The sequence below is a fragment of the Giraffa tippelskirchi genome, chromosome 13 (genome assembly GCF_054371585.1).
Source record: "Giraffa tippelskirchi isolate mGirTip1 chromosome 13, T2T-mGirTip1v1.2.pri, whole genome shotgun sequence".
Classification (NCBI taxonomy): Eukaryota; Metazoa; Chordata; class Mammalia; order Artiodactyla; family Giraffidae; genus Giraffa; species Giraffa tippelskirchi.
This window is the reverse complement of record NC_137287.1, coordinates 105,683,730-105,705,457: the sequence shown is the minus strand read 5'-3', so window position 1 is coordinate 105,705,457 and position 21,728 is coordinate 105,683,730. Positions and strand designations below refer to the sequence as shown.

Genomic DNA, 21,728 nt, shown 5'->3' with positions numbered 1-21,728 from the left:
TCTATCCACTGGACCACCAGGGAAGTCCCAAAAATATTTAAATACTATAACTCTATAAAATGTGATCTGCTGGTACCCAAAAATAGATTTTAAATTTAAAGCATACCTTTAAAATAGAGGTTCTTAAAACTCTGACCTATGTGAGATGTGAAGATTTAATCACACCCAAATAGAGATCAGACCTCTGCCCTCAGCTACTGGGAGAAGATCTCTACGCCTCTGGAATATCCTGCCTGTCAAGAATATCTCTGTTTGAAGATACTTTGAAGCCCCTTTGAAGCTTAGGGTCTTCAAACATCAGACCGCCAATCAGGTGGTTTATGAAGGAGGCTTTGGGATATATGCCATTATCAGCTCTGACCTCTGGAATCAACTAGACACTAAAAGGTATTAGCCCATCTTTGAGGAAGAGCTGGAAACTCAAGGTTAGCTTTGCAGGCAGTACATGATGGAGCCCCAATAAAAAACTCTGGATACTAGAAAGGTGAGATTCCCTGATTGGTAATATTCAACACATACTATATTCCACATCAATTCTGGGTATCTGGAACCCTTCTCAGGCTCTGCCCTAAACATCTCTTCCTTCTATTGTTCTAATTTATATCCTTTACCAGTAACAAATATGGCTGTGAGTATAAAAGGTTTCGATGAGTTCAAGTCTCTCTAGTGAGGTATTAAACCTGAAAGTCACTGGGGAGATGCCCTAAATTTGTAGTCAGTCTCAAGTGAAAGTACTCCTGGAGACCTCCCAGCTTGTTGCTAATGTCTTGCATGCTAAGTCACTTTGGTCATGTCCGACTGCTTGTGACCCCACAGACTGCAGCCCGCCAGGGTCCTCTGTCCATGGGATTCTCCAGGCAAGAATACTAGAGTGGGTTGCCGTGCCCTCCTCCAGAGGATATTCCCGACCCAGGGATAAAACCACTATCTCTTTCGTCTCCTGTATTTTAGGCGGATTCTTTACCACTAGCACCACCTGGGAAGCCCCACCAGCTGGTGTGGCCTATATAAATATTTCTTTTAAAAACATAAGATTTTAAAGCAACATAAAATGATATGAAATATTATGTTTTTATGTATAAGACAAATTTCTGTTGTTCAAGTCACTCCATATGTGGTACTGTTAAAGCAGCTCTAGCAAACTAATACATACAGTATCACAATGCCACAAAGACAATTTTATACACATAGTAAATATTAAAAAGACAAGCTTGTAATAATGTATCCCTTTAGTGACATATTAACCAGCAAGTTCTTGTAATGATGTATGTAAACAGTATTTTGAAATATATGCAACAACTGCAGAATGGTATTTTAAAAAAATCTGTGATTTCTACCGGTGGCAAAGTCCTAGGATTGTTAATGCTACTATAGTTGTGACCTACAGTCATAATGGAAAGAACACTCAGTTTCAGGTAAAGGTTTGGACCTTGGTCCTGCACACATGAACATGTCTTTTCCCCCCTCTAAGTCACATACCCCCTGAATTCTACTGAGGGATCTCAGCTTGCAAAACCCTGCTTTAGAATTAGTGAGCTGGTCTTATAACAAACAGGTAACTTTGGGGGAAAAAAATATGTAATAGTATATTTTTTTCTCTTTCTAAAATATGTGGGTGATTAAGACCTTTGGGGAAAGAATATGTAAGTTTGATCTTTTTCATAAATGAGTTGGAAATATGGTATAATCTTTAAGAGGTTATCTGTATACTAATAACTACAAGTTCTTACCCTTGATTTCTGGGGTCTTCCCATTGTGTAATACGAGTGTTGTGGTTGACAAAATATACTCTACCATTGCTGTCCGTTCTCTTCTCTTTAAAACAGAAAAAAAAAAAAAGGCAAAGCGTTAGAGTTGGCATAGTCTTCTTCCTAAAATTAAGATGGGCTGACTCTGCCATTTTTCATTGCACTGTTGATTTTGTAGTTTTTACATCATAACTTTAAAAGCTTTAATTTATTCTTTCACTACTAAATCTACATACTTACTCAAGTTATAAAAATATCATTATATCCTAGAAACTAAACAGATATAATTCACAATATTCTGCCCACAGAATCTTTCTGTTCAACCTAACCAACAACAGCAAGAATAATTAACTGTTTTAAATTTGCATACATGACCTCATATTAACCTTCACAGTCCCACAGAGAAGGTAGTTTTCATTTATCTTAAAGATAAGGATTTTCAGATAGGCTAAGTTATCTGCCTCGAATCTCAGAATTAAGTAGTAGCTAGACTCTGGCTGCTGCAGGATGGAAACTGACATCTCCATTCAGATATTTTTTTTCATATCGCACCATCTCATTTCTGAAAATATAATGGGGGTATGTAACTTAACTGTTTCTTTGTTATGTGCTGAGTCACTGAGTCGTGTCTGACTCTTTGTGACCCCATGGACTGGAGCCTGCCAAGCTCCTCTGTCCATAGGATTCTCCAGGCAAAAATACTTAAGAAGGTAGCCATTCCCTTCTCCAGAGGATCTTCCTGACCCAGGGATCAAACCTGGGTCTTCTGCATTGCAGGTGAATTCTTTACCATCTGAATCACCAGGGAAGCCTGTTTCTTTGCTCTATGCTTTGCTATATGCTATATTAATCAACTAGAGAAGACATTGTTTCAAAATACATCTTGTTTCTTAATACAACCAGTTTCCTATCCTAAATATCTATAGTAACTTTTTACACCCGAGTTGGGCAGCAGGGCTCAACTCTTTAATTTACTGTATCTGTATCTGAAGCTGTGTGTTTCCCCACCTGCATCTTGTTTTAGGATTCTCCTAGTTCTCTTATACTCATTCTACACAATTGTTCTGCTTCTCTGAGCTTTCTCATTAAGTTTAGAAGATGTATAGATGTAATTTTCCTTTAATAACCAAGTAGCTTTGAAATTTTAATATTAACATTAGTTCTGCTGTTTGAATTACTGTTTTCTCTGCTCCATTAGAAATTAATTATTCACAAGATAGGTCTCTTCCAGTGTCTAAATCTTTTAAATTTGGCCAAGATGTCTCAAAATGAACAATTAAGCATTCAATATTATAAAATGGATTCCTACTTTTTAAAACGCATGGTTACCTTAAAATTAGCAATTATAAAAAAAATTAAGTTTAACTCCATGGTGAGAAAACCAGTTTTTATTCCTATGGTTTGAAAGTTCATGTCTATTTTTCAAACAACACTTATGTAAATCTTTTGGAATTTTCTTTAAGCAAGATATTGCAGAATGAGTGTCAGGCCAAATTATAACTTCCAACTTCTCTCCAGCACTGAATCCATGATCTCAAGTAGCAGTGATGATACTGGGGTATGGGGTGGAAGGTGGGGGTGAGGCTGGTGCTGGGAAAGAAGGAATATATTGGTGAGTATCATGAATCTGCTCCTGACAGCTCTGCTACTTCCTCTACTAGCTGAGCTTAAAATGGAAACAAAACTTCTGGAATATACAAAATATAGGATGTGGACTCTGCATCTTGTGACACACCTTAAATACAGAAAATAAACTCTGTATCTTGTGACACACCCTAGATAGGAACAATGGCTTTGCTGGTCATGGCACCTTGAGTGTGGAAACATGTAACCAACTTTAAGAGCTGTCTCTGAGGCAAAAAGAAGCATCCACAGTACTACAGCTAGCTGCATAATAAATTAAAAAGTAAGTTAATGTTCCAGATAGTTTAATTTAAATTTTTAAATACACTTACAGAATTTATAAATTTCTTGTACACCAACAATCTTAAGTCACTTTTGTAATCTAAAATTAACATCATAAGCGCCTAGCTGAGTATATATTTATCTATTAACTGCCATATAAGTTCAGATTTCAGGGCCAGAGATTCTCTCAAAAACCCAACATGAACAGAGTCACTGCCTGGGTTCTCCAAGGGGTCTGAGGTCTGAGAAGCATGGTGAGTTACTGACCTCAGCTAAGGACACCTTCATCTTACCCATGGTCAATGTTTATTGAATGGTGGCATGAAGCTAGGGATGGCAAGGAGATTTTCCTTTTTTTTCTTTTCAGATAAACAGATTTAAGGCTTTGGAATAGTTTTGCCTTATTCCAAAACTTTTTTTTGGCATGTTTTGGTATTTATCATTTTTAAATATCTTATCCAAACAGTTTCTCTGTTCAATGAAAAATGTGAATAATACTTTTTGACATTTTAAATATTTAGTTTGTGCACTTAGATTACAGCTCACACATTTTGTAGTTCTGTGACTTTACTAGGTAGGCTTTCTAAATAAAAGCTTAAAAACATTTCAAAACAAAAACAAAACTCCATCAAAAGCTAACATGAGGTAAGATAAAGTGGATAAAAAACTTAAAAGAATAAGGAAACCATACACATCACTAGTCAAGTGGTTTTTAAAGCAAAGTGTATTTCTAACGTAAGTTATTCTTCTGTTGTTACAAAACTATAGGTCTTTGATGTTGGTCTTTTGGTTAGCAATAAACTTAAACTTAGCTTAAATAGACTGTACAGTTGTATGAAGTCGTAAAAGTATTGTACGAACAATGAGTGAGGTTTCAAACTCCTGTAATTGTAGTTGAATAGTAATTGTATTTTCTTGTGAGCCACGTTTAATGGTTGTACTCCAAATCAGAAATCAAAATGAAGTGCTTTGGTAGGTTAACAAAATGGTTTTACCCAGGGGAAAAAAAAAAAGCAAACTTATTTCTATATTTGTTCTAAGTATATAGTGCTGATACCAGCGTTTCTTGGAAGAAGCTGTGAAGACCAAAACTTCAAAGATGGAACCTCAAACTTGCAAACTGAAGGCTCATGTGCTTAATGAGATGTACTGTGATTACAGAGCTGATTTCTTACTTTGTTGAAAAATCACATGATAAACAATTCTGAAATTACTGAACACCAAACCTGAATACACATCAAACCATTTCCTGACCTGATGAATAAGGCACTGAATAACAGAAGCTTCTTGATGTTCTATGTATTCTTTCATAGCAACTCTGAAAATGAGAAGACAGCTTTGTACTTGATGGGTAAACCAGCTATAAAAAGCCCTATTAGACTATATTGTTGAACCAAAAGCATTCTTTGTTCTCCAGCCTCTACAGTTTGCATGTGTTACAAATTCTTCACTGTCAGCTTCTAAGATAGTAATGTCTAGTCCAAGCATACAAAAGTCTGAAAGGGTGAGGAAGTGAGATTTAAAAATACATGGCATCACAAAAATAATGCTGACAATTTCAGAACATCAACACAGGCTATAAACTGGGATTATCAGGTGCTTCTCATTTAATACCAGAGACATCACTGCTTCCACAAATAAAGCATATGCCCCAAAGGCAGAGAATCATAAAGCAGTGCTCAGTCTAAATAACAGGATGATCATGAACTCATTTAAGAAGGGGGAGGGGTCGCACCTCAACTTCAGAAGCGTGAAACCTAAAAATAAGCAGAACGTAAAATAAACAAGGAAAAATTCTGATAACATACATAAGGAGGGACTGGGTCTCTAGAGGCAGTATTTTAGGGAGATGTTGTTGGCTAAAATAAAAATGAGAAAGATCCTGATGATATGATGATAAACACAGAAACAAGGACTAGCTCTGCAGGAAAGGCTTTTCAAATCAAGGCAACACAGACTGCAATTCATGCTTCTGTGAATAAGAAACAATTTTTCTTAACAGCTACCCTAGAGAAGATGCAAACTAGTTTGTGTTTCTAACAAAAGCCAATCAGGTCAAGGTTTTTCTGCAATAAAATCAAGAGGATTAATATACAACCTACAGATGTTTCAGTCCATAAGCCTCTCTTCTGTAACATGAATGTAAAACAACTCCTGAAATAAAGCTGAGAAGACCATTCATGCCAGGGAATGCAACCAAACAGCTCTAGTTCGGTATGTCTAAGAACAACAATTTTTTCTAAAGTACTTCATACCAATCATACATTGTCCATTATAAGGTCCTACAGAGCCAAAAGACCCCTTACCAAACTACCAGACACTGGTGAATAAAGACCTTTACCACTTTCATATGTCTTCCTTTTGTTTTATAAGCTAGTAACAACAATAGTTATAACTATGAACTATTACATTTTCTATCTCTGATTCACAGGAATGTTAAGGATAAATAACTTCAGGGGCAATTGTTGTTCAGTCGCTCAGTCGTGTCTGACTCTCTGTGACTCCATGGACTGCAGCACGCCAGGCTTCCCTGTCCTTTACTATCTCCCAGAGTTTGCTCAAACTTGTTCATTGAGTCAATGATGACATCCAGTCATCTCATCCTCTATCGCCCCCCTTCTCCTCCTGCCCTCAATCTTTCTCAGCACCAGGGTCCTTTCCAATGAGTCAGCTCTTCACAACAGGTGGCCAAAGTACTGCAGCTTCAGCTTCAGTAAAGTCCTTCCAACAAATATTCAGGGTTGATATCCTTTAGGACTGGTTTGATCTCCTTGCTGTCCAAGGGACTCTCAAAAGAGTCTTCTCCAGCACAAGTTTGAAAGCATCTATTTTTTGGCACTCAGCCTTCTTTATGGTCCAAGTCTCACATCCATACATGACTAATGGAAAAACCACAGGTTTGACTACATGGACCTTTGTCAGCAAAATGATGTCTCTGCTTTTTAATAGGCTGTCTAGGTTGGTCATAGCTTTTCTTCCAAGGAGCAAATGTCTTTTAATTTCATGGCTGCAGTCACCATCCATAGTGATTTTGGAGACCAAAAAAATAAAGTCTGTCACTGTTTCCATTTTCTTCCCATCTACTTGCCATGAAGTCATGGAACCAAATGCCATGATCTTAGTTTTCTGAATGCTGAGTTTAAAACCAGCTTTTTCACTCACTCTTTCACTTCCATCAAAAGGCTCTTCAGTTCCTCTCCCTTTCTGCCATTACAGTAGTGTCATCTGTATACCTGAGGTTATTGGTATTTCTCCTGGCAATCTTGATTCCAGCTTGAGCTTCATCCAGCCTGGCATTTCACATGATGTACTCTGTATATACGTTAAATAAGCAGGATGAAAATATACAGTCTTTACATATTCCTTTCCCAATTTTCAATCAGTTTGTTGCTTCATGTCCAGTTCTAACTGTTGCTTCTTGACCTACTCACAAGTTTCTTAGGAGGCAGGTGAGGTGGTCTGATATTCCTAGCTCTTGAAGAATTTTCCACAGTTTGTTGTGATCCACACTGTCAAAGGCTTTATTTAGTATAGTCAGTGAAGCAGAAGTAAATGTTTTTCTAGAATTTCTTGCTTTTTCTATGATCCAATGGATGTTGGCAATTTTATCTCTGGTTCCTCTGCCTTTTCTAAATACAGCTAGTACATTTGGAAGTTCTAGGTTCACATGCTGTTGAAGCCTAGCTTGAAGGATTTTGAGCATTACCTTCTTGCACCCAAAATGAATGCAATGGTGTGGTACTTTGAACATTCTTTGGCATTGTCCTTCTTTGGGATTAGAACAAAAACTGACCTTTTTCAGTCCAGTGGCCACTGCTGAGTTTTCCAAATTTGGTGATATAGTGAGTGCAGCACTTTAACAGCATCATCTTTAAGGATTTGAAATAGCTCAGCTAGAATTCCATCACGTCCACTAGCTTTGTTTGTAGTAATGCCTCCTAAGGCTCACTTGACTTCACAGTCTAGGATGTCCAGCTTTAGGTGTATGGTCACACCATCATGGTTATCCGGTTATTAACACCTTTTTTGCACAGTTCTTCTGTGTATTCTGTGGTAAGTGAAAGTCACTCAGTCATGTCCGACTCTTTGTGACCCCATGGACTATACAGTTCCATAGAATTCTCTAGGCCAGAGTACTGGAGTAGGTAGCCTTTCCCTTCTCCAGGGGATCGTCGCAACCCAGGGATCGAACCCAGATCCCCTGCCTTGCAGGTGGATTCTTTACCAGCTGAGCTGTAACTGAAAGGCAGTCTTAAACAGCCAATTTCATTTATTGCCCAGATTCATGTGACCTTGACATCAATTTTTTCCCCTCCATTCCTAAAACAATGCTAGAGCAATCTATCAAACTGATGTTTCCCAACAAGACTACCTAGAATTATTACTTTCTGAAATATCTTGAAGCTAAAACTTCAACTGGTTCCATAAATGGTTTTACTCTGTTGTTTTCCACTTTCTATTGATATAGTCTTTCTCTTCCATGCAGAACTGTTTCTATATTGTCATGTTTACTCTAGAAACTTACTACAGCTCTATGACTTATATAACACATATATAATAATCTGGTAGGGCAGGCTCATCTTAAAGTCTATTAACAAAGTTTCAATAACTAAGGGACTTGATAACAGAGCTTACTCAAGTATTCCACTGCAGGACACAAAGTCAGTATCCTACACCATGTTCCCCCTTCCATTGTTCTTTCAGATAACATTGACTCTGTCAACCTCTGAACTGTGTTTTAAAAGCACCAGTATGATCAAAATCATTTTTAAAGCTTTCTATTTTGAAATAAGTATTACAGCATGAAGCAAAAAGTGTTCAAAGAATCTCATATACCCTTCAATCAGTTTACCCCAATGATGATATCTTATGTAGCTATAGCAGAGTATCAAAATCAGGAAACTGACACTGATACATTACTGTTGACTATGAACTTAACTCAATCTTTACTAATTTTTAAAGTTTGAATTCATTTCTGTAATATATAGTTCTATACACTTTTATTCCATGTACAGATCTGTGTAATCACCACCACAGTCAAGGGACAGAACTGTTCCACCACTACGTAAGAACCACTCATGTTAACTCCTGTATTCGGAACCACCTACCAGTCAGCCGCTATCTCCTGGCAACTGCTAATCTATTTTTCATATCTATAGTTTTGTCATTTTAAGAATGTTATATAAATTGAATCATATTAGAACATAATCTTTTGAAATAAATTTTTTTCACTAAGCATAATGCTCTGGAGGTCCATCCAGATTTTCTTGAGGATCATAACCCAGTCCTTCTTATGCTGAGTGGGCAAAATACTTTTAAATTTTAGAAGAGTAACTTAGAACATTTGGGGAATTTAATGCCTATTTGGCACTCCAAATTAAACCAAGACACCCAAAAAGCTTCTCAGATATTCACTCAAGCAAGAGCAAGGTTTATCATCCATTCATAAATACGTAATTGTTAAAATGACTGAATTTAATTTAAAAAATCCATGTGACTTACCCCATCCAGGTGGCAGGGGACCCAGGGGATCAAATTCTTTATTTTGTGATGTAGCAAACAAATCTTGATTCTAAAAAGAACCATCCCCAAAATGGTTAAATAACTAACAGATAATTGGAAAGCAAGCTTATGAATTCTGATAAGCCTTCCCTGGCCATGTGCAACATAACATACTCTTATACAGTCCACATCTTAGAGAAGTATGAATGAAAGTCAAGAACGAAAGTCAATGCATTCTCATGAAAAAAAAAAAAATCTGTCAATATTTGAAACTATCTGATATTCAAGTATTACAAGTAATTTTACACCCAAATTGACCATTGTTCCCCTTACTTAGCTTTAAATCAGTAAATCAGAGAAATATATAAACCCTACAAAAGTCACTTAAGAGTAACAGTACTCAGTCATCAGCTGGCTGAGAAAAATCTTGTATTTCTAACCCCAAAATCGTGAGAAGAGAGCTGGAGGAACATGAAGAATAGGCTATTAGATGAGTAAAAGGAAAGAATTCCAGTTTGGAAGGCGTTGATAAGCCTAGAACTGTAGAGAAGATTTCAAAAATCTGTTTGAAATTATCACACTGGTGGAGAGAGAGGACTGGCTAGATAAAAGGAAAATAGGAGTCAACCACTGGAAAAAGAGAAGCAAAAGTCATACTGAGTGTGTAGGATGAAGGGTTAACGAGTGTGTTTTAGTTTAAATATGTAATAAAGTGGGGGATACTTTGTGGTCTCTCAGCAAGATGCGGTTAAACCCTTTCTTCTGTAAGATAAGACAAATAAATAATAGACTAACTCCTTTAAAAATTATGGGAAAAAATACACAAGTAAAATAAGATAGTGTACCCCATGTACCCAGTAACAAGATTCAACAGTAACCAAAACTGCCAACATTTATTTTTCTTCCATATTCTTTACTGAGCAAAAAAAGAGGGGGAAAAAAAGTCATCATTTCACTCCTATTTTAGTATACCTAAAATTTGTGAACATTTTCTTATATAATCACAGTATCATTATTACACCTACCAAATAATCTATGTTAATTTTATCATCTAATACACAATCTCTAATTAAATGCCTCTGGTTACTTACTGGATAGAATCAGGATCCAAAATCATCATATTGCATATTGGTTTAGTCTCTTAAGTCTAAATTTATAGCAGTTTCCTCCACTGTTGGTTGTTTTCGCCCCATATTATTGATTTATTATGGAAACTGAGTTAACTGACTAAAAAGTCTTAAAAGCATATGAGAGATACTCCATTTCTCATTTAAAAGCTCATAGAAGATAGACCGGTCAAGGATTGGCCCTGCTCCTGATAGACACAATAACGAAAAAACAGGGAATAGGGAAGCCAAGGAGAAACACTATACAAGGTTTGAACCTTGTTAACAGTTAGGAGCAGTTTAGCATATGACAAACTGCTCTGATAATTTTTCTAAGACCCAAGCCTATCCCACTGACTTTTTCCCTGGACAGATAAGCTAAGGATAGGCACAATGAAGCCATGGGCCAGAGCCATTACACAATGATCCATCATCAACCATATCCATTCTGAGGTTAAAAATGCTGAGTGTATGAGCATCTGCTGCCCTAAAACCAGGGTCAGTACAAAGGCCACTTCACCTACCGAATAAACAGATTTTCTTAACACCTCATCACTTTTTAAGTAGCTAGCATTAAGAATGTTCAATTCAGTTCATAACTAAAATAGGCTGTTTAAGTTCTTTATAATTTAGAACCACTCTATAACAAGAGTGAAGAGTGGGAATGTGGACAGGAGAAAAGAAAAAAATGGTTCATGAACAAAAGCTGCAATTCAAGAAAAGTTTGTTAGAGTATCAAATTGGTTAAGTTACAATGAAGCAATACACAATGTGGGTGCTTTAGGAATTTTCCAACTGTCTTTAAAAAGAGGGTTTTAAAAGATCATATACTAGAAACAGAAGGCCAACAGGCACATGAAAAATGCTCAACACCACTAATCAAAACCACAATGAGCTATCACCTCACACCCATCAGAATGCTTATCATCACAAATGTCACAAATAACAAATGTGGTAAGGATGTACAGAAAAAGGGAATCCTGTATATTACTGGCAGAAATATAATTGGTGCAGCTACTTTGGAATACAGTATGAAGATTACTCAGAAGATTAAAAATAGGAAGTTGTCTGGTGGTCCAGTGGTTAAGATTTCATGCTTCCACTGCAGAGGGCCTGGGTTAAATCCCTGACTGGGGAACTAAGCGCGTGGCATGGCCAAAAAAAACCTAAAAACAACAAAAAGACTAAAAAGATACCTATCATATGATAGAACAACTCAATTCATGGATATATATATCTGAATTCAAAAAAATATATGCACCCCAATGTTCACAGTAGCATTATTTATAATAGCCAATAAAGATATAGAAGCAACATTAAGTGTTCCATCAACATATGAATAACTAAAGAATATATAGTATATATACACAACGGAATACTATGCAGCTCCCCCCAAAAAATGGCATTCTGCCATCTGCAACAAAGTGGATGAACCTGGAGGGTTCATATTTAGTGAAATAAGTCAGAGAAAGACAAATACTGTATGTTATCACCTATATATGGAATCTAAAACTATAAAAACTAAAACAAATGAATAATCAAAATAGAAACAGATTCACAGGGAGAACAAACTAATGGTTTCCAGTGGGAAGAGGGAAGCAAGACACAGACGGATTAAAAGGTAAAAAACTGAATGGCATTGAAGCATGTAAAAAAAAAAAAAAAGGTAAAAAACTACTACATATAAAATAAATAAGCTTCAAGAATATATTATATAGCACAGGAAATAGAGTCAATACAGTACCTTTAAATGTTACATAATCTATAAAAATTTGAATAACTATGTTGTGTACCTGAAACTAATAAAATATTGTAAACCAACTATACTTCAATAAAAATAAAAGATCATGTATTCTAAAATGCACATCTGCATTTGTGGATAGAAATGCAGGGAGAGAAAAGAGAGAAAAGATATTAAAAAAAAGATGAAAACTGACATTTCTATGCATTTAATATGTGCCAAAAATATATGGAACGTTATCTTACAGAATCCTCCAAAAAAAAAAAAACTGAGGTAATTTTATCTATGGATCTACTGTATAGATAAAAGTACATGAGTCTTGATGAGGTTAAGGAACTTACTCAAAGTCATACAGAGAAAGTAACTGTGGAACCAGGATTCGAACCCAGATGTGTCTGACTCCAAAGCCCACGCTCTTTCCACTGGACACCCATGTGGAAACTAGCTTTAAAGAAGACAAGCCAGCTAGGCATTCAAACCTAAAAGAAATTTGGCCAGGTATACCAAAGATGATTATAATTTAGAAAGAAAGGAAGATGTAAAACAGCACTGGAAAAAAAAGAAAACTGTAAGGTAGATGAGACAAAAATTAATTTCACTTCTAAAACCACCGGGAAGGGGAAAACATTGACAGCTGTCTACAGAAGTTGGCAGGAAAAACTGTTACATGAAAGAAAGTTATCTTAGTCATAACCAGGTGGTGAAGTGAAAGCTGCTGAGCAAGGTGCAAATTTATCTACATCAGTGAGTGGTAACTATTATGATGACAAAGTACAAGAAACAGAAATACGGAGAAAAGGCAAAAAGGTAATGCCTATTGAGAATAGGAATTTATTTTGATAGATTCTAACAGAGATGATACTGATGGCAGTAGAAGGGAAGAGACAGCAATGGAGAGGGTCAGCTTCTCTTGAACTCTTGGGAGCTGGTTTATGTAAATTTAAACCATTTCCAGAAAGGAGACATTTTGATACCAAAGATAATATGGTTTCAAAGTCATAATAGTATATTTAACATAATTCTATAAGGAATCAAACTTCTTTAGTCTTCTCAAGCACTAAATAATGTATTGTGTAAATTTCACCTTTACATGTTACAAAATGATTCAATTCTATCATGAGTTTCACTTAAGTCAGGTGCTGTTAGACCCAAACAGTCTAATGTTCTGCTAAGCTAGAACTGTTTAAATTCACAACTGTTTGAATTCTTTTTACACTGCTTGGATTTATTTTTATTATTCTTTTGTAAACAAATTTTAAGTTGTCATAACTTCTTTTCTGACAGTAACAAAGCAAAAGAAGTTGAACTTTAGGAAATTTTAAAAAGAAAAGAATAAATCACCTACACAGACTACGGGAAACAAGGTTGAAAAATAATATCATCATCAACAGCAACAACTGGGTTGCTGTCCTATTTGTACTTTCTTTTTAGTGCTTTACATTTTATATGTAAGAAAAGGTTAAAACTCAACACTCATTAAGGTTATAAAGCCAAATACATATGCTCACCCCATAAATGAACCTCTGGTTAAATTGCTGCATAGCTCCCTGAAGTTGACTACGCTGGAGCTGCCACTGTTCATAGTTCCGGACGGATTCCAATGTTGGCCTCTGCCACGTTGTTGTTCTTGTGAAATGGTCAACATAATAAATACGTCCCATGTTGTCAACCCGCCGTTCCCAGCTATATCAGGATAAAAACAACTGAATTCAACAAATATTTGTGAAACAGTTAAGAATTAAGTGGGACTTCATTTTAGCCCTGGTACAGATTTGGTAAGATTTTACCTTGCACAACTACTTTTCAGTTACCGTTACCTGAAGTCTTTTATATGTATGTACTTTACAGTTTTTAAAAACTTATTTACTTATTATTTTTTGGTTGCACTAGGTCTTTGTTGCTGTGTAGGTTTTCTCTAGGTGCAGAGTAAGGGCTACTCTCCAGTTGCAATGTGTGGGCTTCTCCTGTTGTGGAGCACGGGCTCTAGGGCGTGCGAGCTCAGCAGAGCTCCAGAGTTGCAACATGCAGCCTCAGTAGCTGCAGCTTGTAGAGTTCTAGAGAACGGGCTCAGTAGTTGTAGCACATGAGCTTAACTGCTCCAAAGCATGTGGAATCTCCCTGGACCAGGGATCGAACCCATATACCCAGCATTGCAGACTCTTAGCCACTGCATCACCAGGGAGGACCTTTTATATGTTTTTAAATGGTCTATCAGCAAACTGAAGAGGAATGTATATAAAAATCTCCTTCTTAAAAGTTAAGATGTATCAGTCAGGTTTCTAAAATAATGTATCTTAACTGATTAAGTCTCAAATCAGTAAGACAAAAGCTCTCATTTCCTTTGTTTGAAATGTTCTTTTCACTGTTGCAATCCTAATAGGAACAGAAACATATGTAAGAGCCAGAGAGTGCAAGCGTTTTTCATAGATGTCAGGAAAAGCATTTTTTCACAAGAATAGAACTATTTTATTTATCATTTGAAATGGATGGATAACATTCAAGCAAACATTGACAAAGTAACTTGATGTCTACATGGCTGATCGTTTGGGGTTATGTCTATTAGTTTAATATTATCCAGAATTGGTTCCAGGACACTCCTTGGATACTCAAGTCCCTCATATAAAATGGCAAGGCATTTATTTGCATATAACCAGGCACATCCTCCCATATACTTTAAATCATTTCTAGGTTACTATCAATACTTAATACAATGTAAATGCTAAATAGTTGTCAATATAACATTAATGTTACGTAAACAGTTGCCAGGGCTTGGCAAATTCACGGTTTGTCTTTTGGGGCATCCTGGAATTTTCCCAATATTTTGATCTGTGCATGCAGGCCAACTGTGGTAAAATAATAAATACCTTTTATGTATTGAAAAATTTTTTCTTCCTTTGCATTACTTCTTTAGGATACATTTCCTGGAGAGGGTTACTAAGGGTATGGGTATTGTTACAGTTATATATACTTTCTGTGAGAGTTGTAACTATTTTATACTACCACCAGCAACATTAAGAGGCAAAGTTCCCCTACAATCTCACCAAAACTGGATATTATATGTTAATTTAACAAGCAAAACTGTACCTTTTAGATGTGTATTTAAGATTACTAGCAAGATTAAATATTTTCATGTATTTACTCCTGGCTTCCCTCAAATAAAAATATTTTCTTCCAATTATTTTATATCATATAAATGTTAAATGATTAACACCATGTATTAATATATCCCATTTTAATATTAATATTTCTCCAACTATCTTATAATGACTTTGCTATTATGTATTAGCTTTTATAAGAACTTTACCATAAATACGATAGGGTCTATAATTCTTATTCAGTTAAAAAAAAAACTAATCCTGTTGTACAGCAGAAACCAACAACATTGTAAAGGAATTATCCTCCCATGAAAAAATATTCTATGATGAACCATAATGGAAAAGAATATTAAAAATAATATATATATGTATAACAGAATCACTATGCTGTACAACAGGGGCTTCCCAGGTGGCTTAGTGGTAAAGAATCTGCCTGCAACGAAGGAGATCCAGGTTCGATCCCTGGGTGGAGAAGATCCCCTGGAGGAGGAAATGGCAACCCACTCTAGTATTCTTGCCTGGAAAATCCCGTGGACAGCAGAGTTGGCAGGCTACAGTCCATAGGGTCACAAAGGGTCAGACATGACTGAAGTGACTTAGCAGCATGCTGTACAATAGGAATTAACAGCACTGTAAATCAACCATATGTCAATAAAAATAAATAAGGGGGAAAAAAAACCCTACTCTCAAAACCCTGCAGTTTGAGCCAGGTAAAAATTCACAAAGTAAACTTAGGGAATCTTTCTTTAGGTCAGAAATGAGTGAAAATATATGTATTTCATCATGATAAATCAATTCCCAGAATCTCTTTTCAGTCTGCACCCATCATAAAGCAAAGTAGACAGAGACAAGACTGACAGAAGAGGAAAAGGAGGAAGGCAGGGAAAACTTTGTATAGAAGTAATCTATGTTGTGTGAGTGCTAAGTCGCTTCAGTCATGTCCAACTGTTTGTGACGCTATAGACTGTAGCCTGCCAGTTCCTCTGTCCAGGGGATTCTTCAGGCAAGAATACTGGAGTGGGTTGCCATGCCCTTCTCCAGGGGATCTCCCTGACCTGGGGATAGAACTCATGTCTCTTATGTCTCCTGCACTGGCAAGCGGGAGTTCTTTACCACTAGGGCCACCTGGGAAGAAGCCCCACAGATGTAATCTATAGTTCTGAATACTTTTTTTTTTTCCCAATTCAGGCACTTACCCAGGAGGCAGAGGTTCTGGTCTATCCCACGTTGTTCTTTTTTCAATATGATCTACATAGTAAACTCGCCCATGCTGGTCCACTCTCTGTTCCCATCTTAAAACACAAAATTTAAAAGGCTGATAAGCTACATGTATGAGTTGCCTGTTTTTTTAATCCCAGAGTTGAGACAAATGAGCATTTCAGTATATAAAGCAGATACCAAAGGAATTTAGGAATAAAGTCAAGAAATGTTTTCCTGAGGGTAAAAGTGGATGAGATTTCTCCTGCATAAGTATCTGCTCGAGGAGATGTCTTCTATTTCTAAAGAGGTTGAGGCAATGCACTCAGGTGACAAAATCTGTTTCAATCGGATCAGAGTATACCATAGAACTTGAGTAGAAAAGAAAACTGAAATTATTGTTACAAAGTCTGAAGAAAGACTGAGAGCTGTTAAACGAAGGGCAAAGGACAGTTTGGGTTCTAGACAAGTTGAAATCAAAGAGTAAGACTTTATCAGATGTGCTCCTGCAGTCTTAAGGACAAAGGGAACCTGAGTATTCTAGTTTCCTTGGTAGGTTTATCCCCAAAGTAAAAAAGACAGGAATAAACCAACAGAGTTCAGAAGAACCAGTTATTTCTAAGAACCCATTCAGATTCTCTTTGCTAATCCCCAACACAAAGAATTTCCTAATCTGGCTTTCAAAAATGAAAATGGCCTAACTACCCACATAAATAATATAGTCTCTTTAGCAATTAAAATCCTCATCATAAGTTTCTTAATTTATCATCTAGTTAATTTTGATTAGCATTCTGAACTCTGGATTAATTTGACTGCCACAATGTATCTCTGTGTAACTATTACAGCATTATTAATTTTAAGAATAATAAGTAGAGATTTACATGAGATTGAGTTGCAATTTTTTTCAGTTTCCTAAATTCAACTCTGCCATGACTTTACAATGGCAAAGAAATAAAATTTAAGTTATATTTTCCCTTTAAAGAAAAGGCAACCTGAATTAGGCAACTATTTTATTTCTTGGCTTTGATAAGTTCCTAAGGCTCAGAGTCCTTCTTTAAAAAAATTAAAAAAAAAAAAAAAAAAAAAATTTTTTTCTTCCAGTTGGCTTTAAAATGAGGGAGTAATTTCAAATATGGCAAGCTATTTTGTTCAGTTTGACTCTAGACTTCCCAACACACATGCATAACCACAGTGATATTTTTTTAAAAGAATGGAATTCAGTACTATTTTCCTTATTAGTAAGTTTATGCAGAAGCCTAAAGAAAACAAATGTTAACCAAAAACAATTACTCACCCAGGTGGGAGGGGAGCTTGAGGTACAGGATTTAATGGTCTAGGGCCTGCACCTCCAGATATAGTAAGAGGAATTATTAATCCAGATGTTGCTCCTTCAGATGTACTTGAATTTGTATTTGTTGGTGGCAGAGAGCCTGTACTAGAGCCATCACTTTCAGAAGTGGTAGACGGTGAGCCATTGACAGATGCTTTAAGATTTGAGGAAAACCGAAGAACAATTTTTAGAAATTTAAAATCAGGATAGAATTTTAAATAAAAAGGTAAACGACAGATGTTTCTATTTTTACTATATGAAATGTTGACTTGCATGATTTTTGCTTTAAAAATCCAAGTATCATTTACCATTGTTAGGTTATCTGCCAATTACTGATTGTCTTTTTTAAAAGGATATAATAAGAATAAGCAACCAGATCCCTGACTCTATGAAATGCTTATGTCAACACAGGTACAAACATGGAGAGAAAGGTGCAATCTTATCTGTACTGCCTATACTTTTTATAGCACACGTGTGATTTCTGGCCCTCTCCTGCTTTTAGGCACACTTAGGATCTCAGTTTCCTAAACCCAGGCCACAACAGTGAAAGCCCCGTATCCTAACCACTAGGCCACCAGGGAACTCATAGCACACACATGATTTTCATTCTCAGTAGAGCATCTGCCTCAACCCTGGCGGAAAAACTTACGGAACAAGCCACATGTTAATTAACTATAGAAAGATTATTCTTGGCCAAAAACTTAAATGTAAAAATTCAGGTTGAAAATCAACCTATCAGTGTCTCTTAACACTTACATGAGCATCAATTCCCAAACAGAATTTTATAATCAACAGTACTGAGATCTATATCCCTAGTGTATGGCTGGAATACACACCTGGTCTACGTGGGGTAGGTGGAGGTGGTCGTGAAGGTCTTGGAGGCCTAGAAGGCTTAAAACCGCCATTTGAGAGTGATGGAGAACTATTCCCATTGATCCTCCTATTTTCACCAGACCCTGCATCCTCAGGGTCATCTGATCCACTTGCATTCGCTCTGGGTAAAAAGGCAGGGAAGGGAATAACAATGCTCTTTAAATTTACAGAAAACCAACAGGAAGACCACAACTTTTAGGAGCTTGAGAAAAGCTTCCCAATTTCTGGCCAGCCCTACCAAATACATAAACAGCTCTTATGGCAGATGTACATACAGCTTCTCAGAGCACATCTAGAAATAGAGTAAGGAGTTACTCAAGGGTACAGAAATAGTTGGGACTATTCAGAACTGTAAGGTATGCTGGTTCAGATTTCAAATAGCTCTTCAGAGGCCCTGCATAAGCAGAAACAGGGTCAAATTCTCAAAATTCCAAATGACTTAGAAAGGGCACTGTTTATCACAACCACAGATAATTTTGTCATCATTTTCTCGGTTTTCATTAGCTCTTCAATATTTAGGTCTGGAACAAGGCTGACCATTCCATAGCAGGAGAAGGAAGTACACTTACTTCCGAGAGCTAGGTGCTCTCCTCCTACTCCAGAAAATGGTATACAAAATGTTCCAAGTGATCTAGAAGAGAGGTGTCCACAGACTTTTTTTTTAAAGGAACTATCATTTCTTCAGAGCAATGACTTCAGTTGCAGAGAAAGAAAGGAGGGGAGAACACTAACAGGAATGTCAGATACAAAGTTACTACTGTTAGTTAAATATAGCCAATTCCTTTTCCCAGGGCAATCACTGATTACAAGACAGAGCATGAATTAGCTAGTTTGGAGATGATTCAGCTAAAGCTCTGATAACCTACTACCTGGTAAGTGGAAACCACTACACTGCACTAATTCATACTCTGGACCTCGGGGCAATCCTGAATAAAATTTAATAGATTCAAGAAACTAAAACAGAGGCAGTACCATGTATTAAATCATCTTCACATTATGGTCCCCAGAAATCAAAGTATAATATTTGCACCAGAGGCAAGCACAATTCACAGGAGCCTGTGAGAAACACACAATCTTGGACTCCACTCCTGATGCACTATATCAGAGAGAGCATTTTAACAAGATCTCCAGATGATCTGTGTGAACAGTAGGGCATAACAAATACTGCTGTGGGCATTCCTCAAATGCTTATTCTGAATAAACGGAAAAGCTCAGTAACAGGCAGTCAGCACCTGATTGGTCCTGACTGCCTGCAGGAAGACCAAGCAACCTCAGAACACGAAGAGAATGCAGCAAGAGTCAGCTCTGACACTGCTTCCCTTCCCCTAGGTGATGAGTCTTAAATCCTTTTGAGTTGTACACCTTTTTGAGACTGTGAGTATTGCCTCTCTATACTCCTTTAAGATGGGAATGGGTGAATTTAATTCATGTGACCATTGTATCTACTAACATGGGCAAGAAACCCTTAGAAGAAATGAAGTACCCCTCATAGTCAACAAAGAGTTCAAAATGCAGTACTTGAGTGCAATCTCTGAAACGACAGAACAATCTTGGTTCATTTTCAAGACAAATCATTCAATAACACAATAATCCAAGTCTATGCCCCAACCACTAATGCCAAAGAAGTTGAACGGTTCTATGAAGACCTACAAGACTTTACAGAACTAACACCAAAAAAAGACATCCTTTTTATCATAGGGTAGTGGAATGCAAAAGTAGGAACTTAAGAGATATCTGGAGTAACAAGCAAATTTGTCCTTAGAGTACAAATTGAAGCAAGGCAAAGGCTAACAGCGTTCTGCCAAGAGAATGCACTAGTCAGAGCAAACAACCATTCCAACAACACAAGAGATGACTCTACACGTGGACATTACCAGATGGTCAAAACCAAAATCAAACTGATTGTATTCTTTGCAGCCAAAGATGGAGAAGCTCTATACAGTCAGCAAAACAAGACTGGTAGCTGACTGTGGCTCAGATCATGAACACCTTATTGCAAAATTCAGACTTAAACTGAAGAAAATAGGGAAAACCACTAGAGCATTCAAGTATGACCTAAATCAACTCCCTTATGATTATACACTGGAAATGACAAATAGATTCAAGTATAACTATGGACAGAGGTTCGTGACATTGTACAGGATGCAGTGATCAAGACCATCTTGCCAAGAAAAAGAAATGCAAAAAGGCAAAATGCTTGTCTGTGGAGGCCTTACAAATAGCTGGGAAAAGAAGAGAAGCTAAAGGCAAAGGAGAAAAGGAAAGATACACCCATCTGAATGCAGAGTTCCAAAGAATAGCAAGGAGACATAAGAAAGCCTTACTCAGTGATCAATGAAAAGAAATAGAGGAAAATAATAGAATGGGAAAGACGAGAGAACTTTTCAAGAAAATTAGAGATACCAAGGGAACATTTCAAGCAAAGATGGGCACAATAAAGGATAGAAATGGTATGGACCTAACAGAAGCACAAGTCAGAAGTACACAAAAAAGTCTTAATGACCAGGAAAACCAAGATGGTGTGATCGCTCACCTAGAGACAGACATCCTGGAATGCGAAGTCAAGTGAGCCTTAGGAAGCATCACTACGAACAAAGCTGGTAGACGTGATGGAATTCCAGCTGAGCTATTTGAAACTAAAAGATGATGTTGTTAAAGTGCCGCACGTATTATATCAGCAAATTTGGAAAGCTCAGCAGTGGCCACAGAACTGGAAAAGGTCAGTTTTCCTTCCAATCCCAAAGAAGGGCAACACCAAAGAATGTTCAAACTACTGCACAACTGCATTCATTTCACACACTAGCAAGGTAATGCTCAAAATCCTTCAAGCTAGGTTTCAACAATATATGAACCAAGAACTTCCAGACATACTGGCTGGATTTAGAAAAGGCAGAGGAACCAGAGATCAAACTGCCAACATCCACTGGATCATGGAAAAAGCAAGGGAATTCCAGAAAAACATCTAATTCTGCTTCACTGACTATGCTAAAGTCTCTGACTGTGTGGATCACAACAAACTGGAAAATTCCTAAAGAGATGGGAATACCAGACCACCTGACCTGCCTCCTGAGAAATCTGTATGGAGGTCAAGAAGCATCAATTTGATCTGGACATGGAATAACAGACTGGTTCAAAATTGGGAAAGGAGTATGTCAAGGCTGTATATTGTCACCGTGCATATTTAACTTATATACAGAGTACATCAAGTGAAATCCTGGGCTTGATAAAGCA

General features: G+C 36.9%; 1 protein-coding gene across 10 annotated transcripts in view; it reads right to left on the bottom strand.

Moving 5' to 3' along the window:
- Positions 1-21,728, bottom strand: part of ITCH (itchy E3 ubiquitin protein ligase) — a 102,301-nt gene that overhangs the window by 26,943 nt on the left and 53,630 nt on the right. For all 10 annotated transcript variants that reach the window (XM_081559823.1, XM_081559827.1, XM_081559821.1 and 7 more), the window contains 6 exons: positions 18,461-18,618; positions 17,589-17,778; positions 16,294-16,389; positions 13,511-13,685; positions 9,156-9,225; positions 1,731-1,815 (listed from right to left, as the gene is read on the bottom strand). In XM_081559823.1, the coding sequence (XP_081415949.1) occupies positions 1,731-1,815; positions 9,156-9,225; positions 13,511-13,685; positions 16,294-16,389; positions 17,589-17,778; positions 18,461-18,618 (774 nt within the window). The remainder of the gene's footprint in view (positions 1-1,730; positions 1,816-9,155; positions 9,226-13,510; positions 13,686-16,293; positions 16,390-17,588; positions 17,779-18,460; positions 18,619-21,728) is intronic.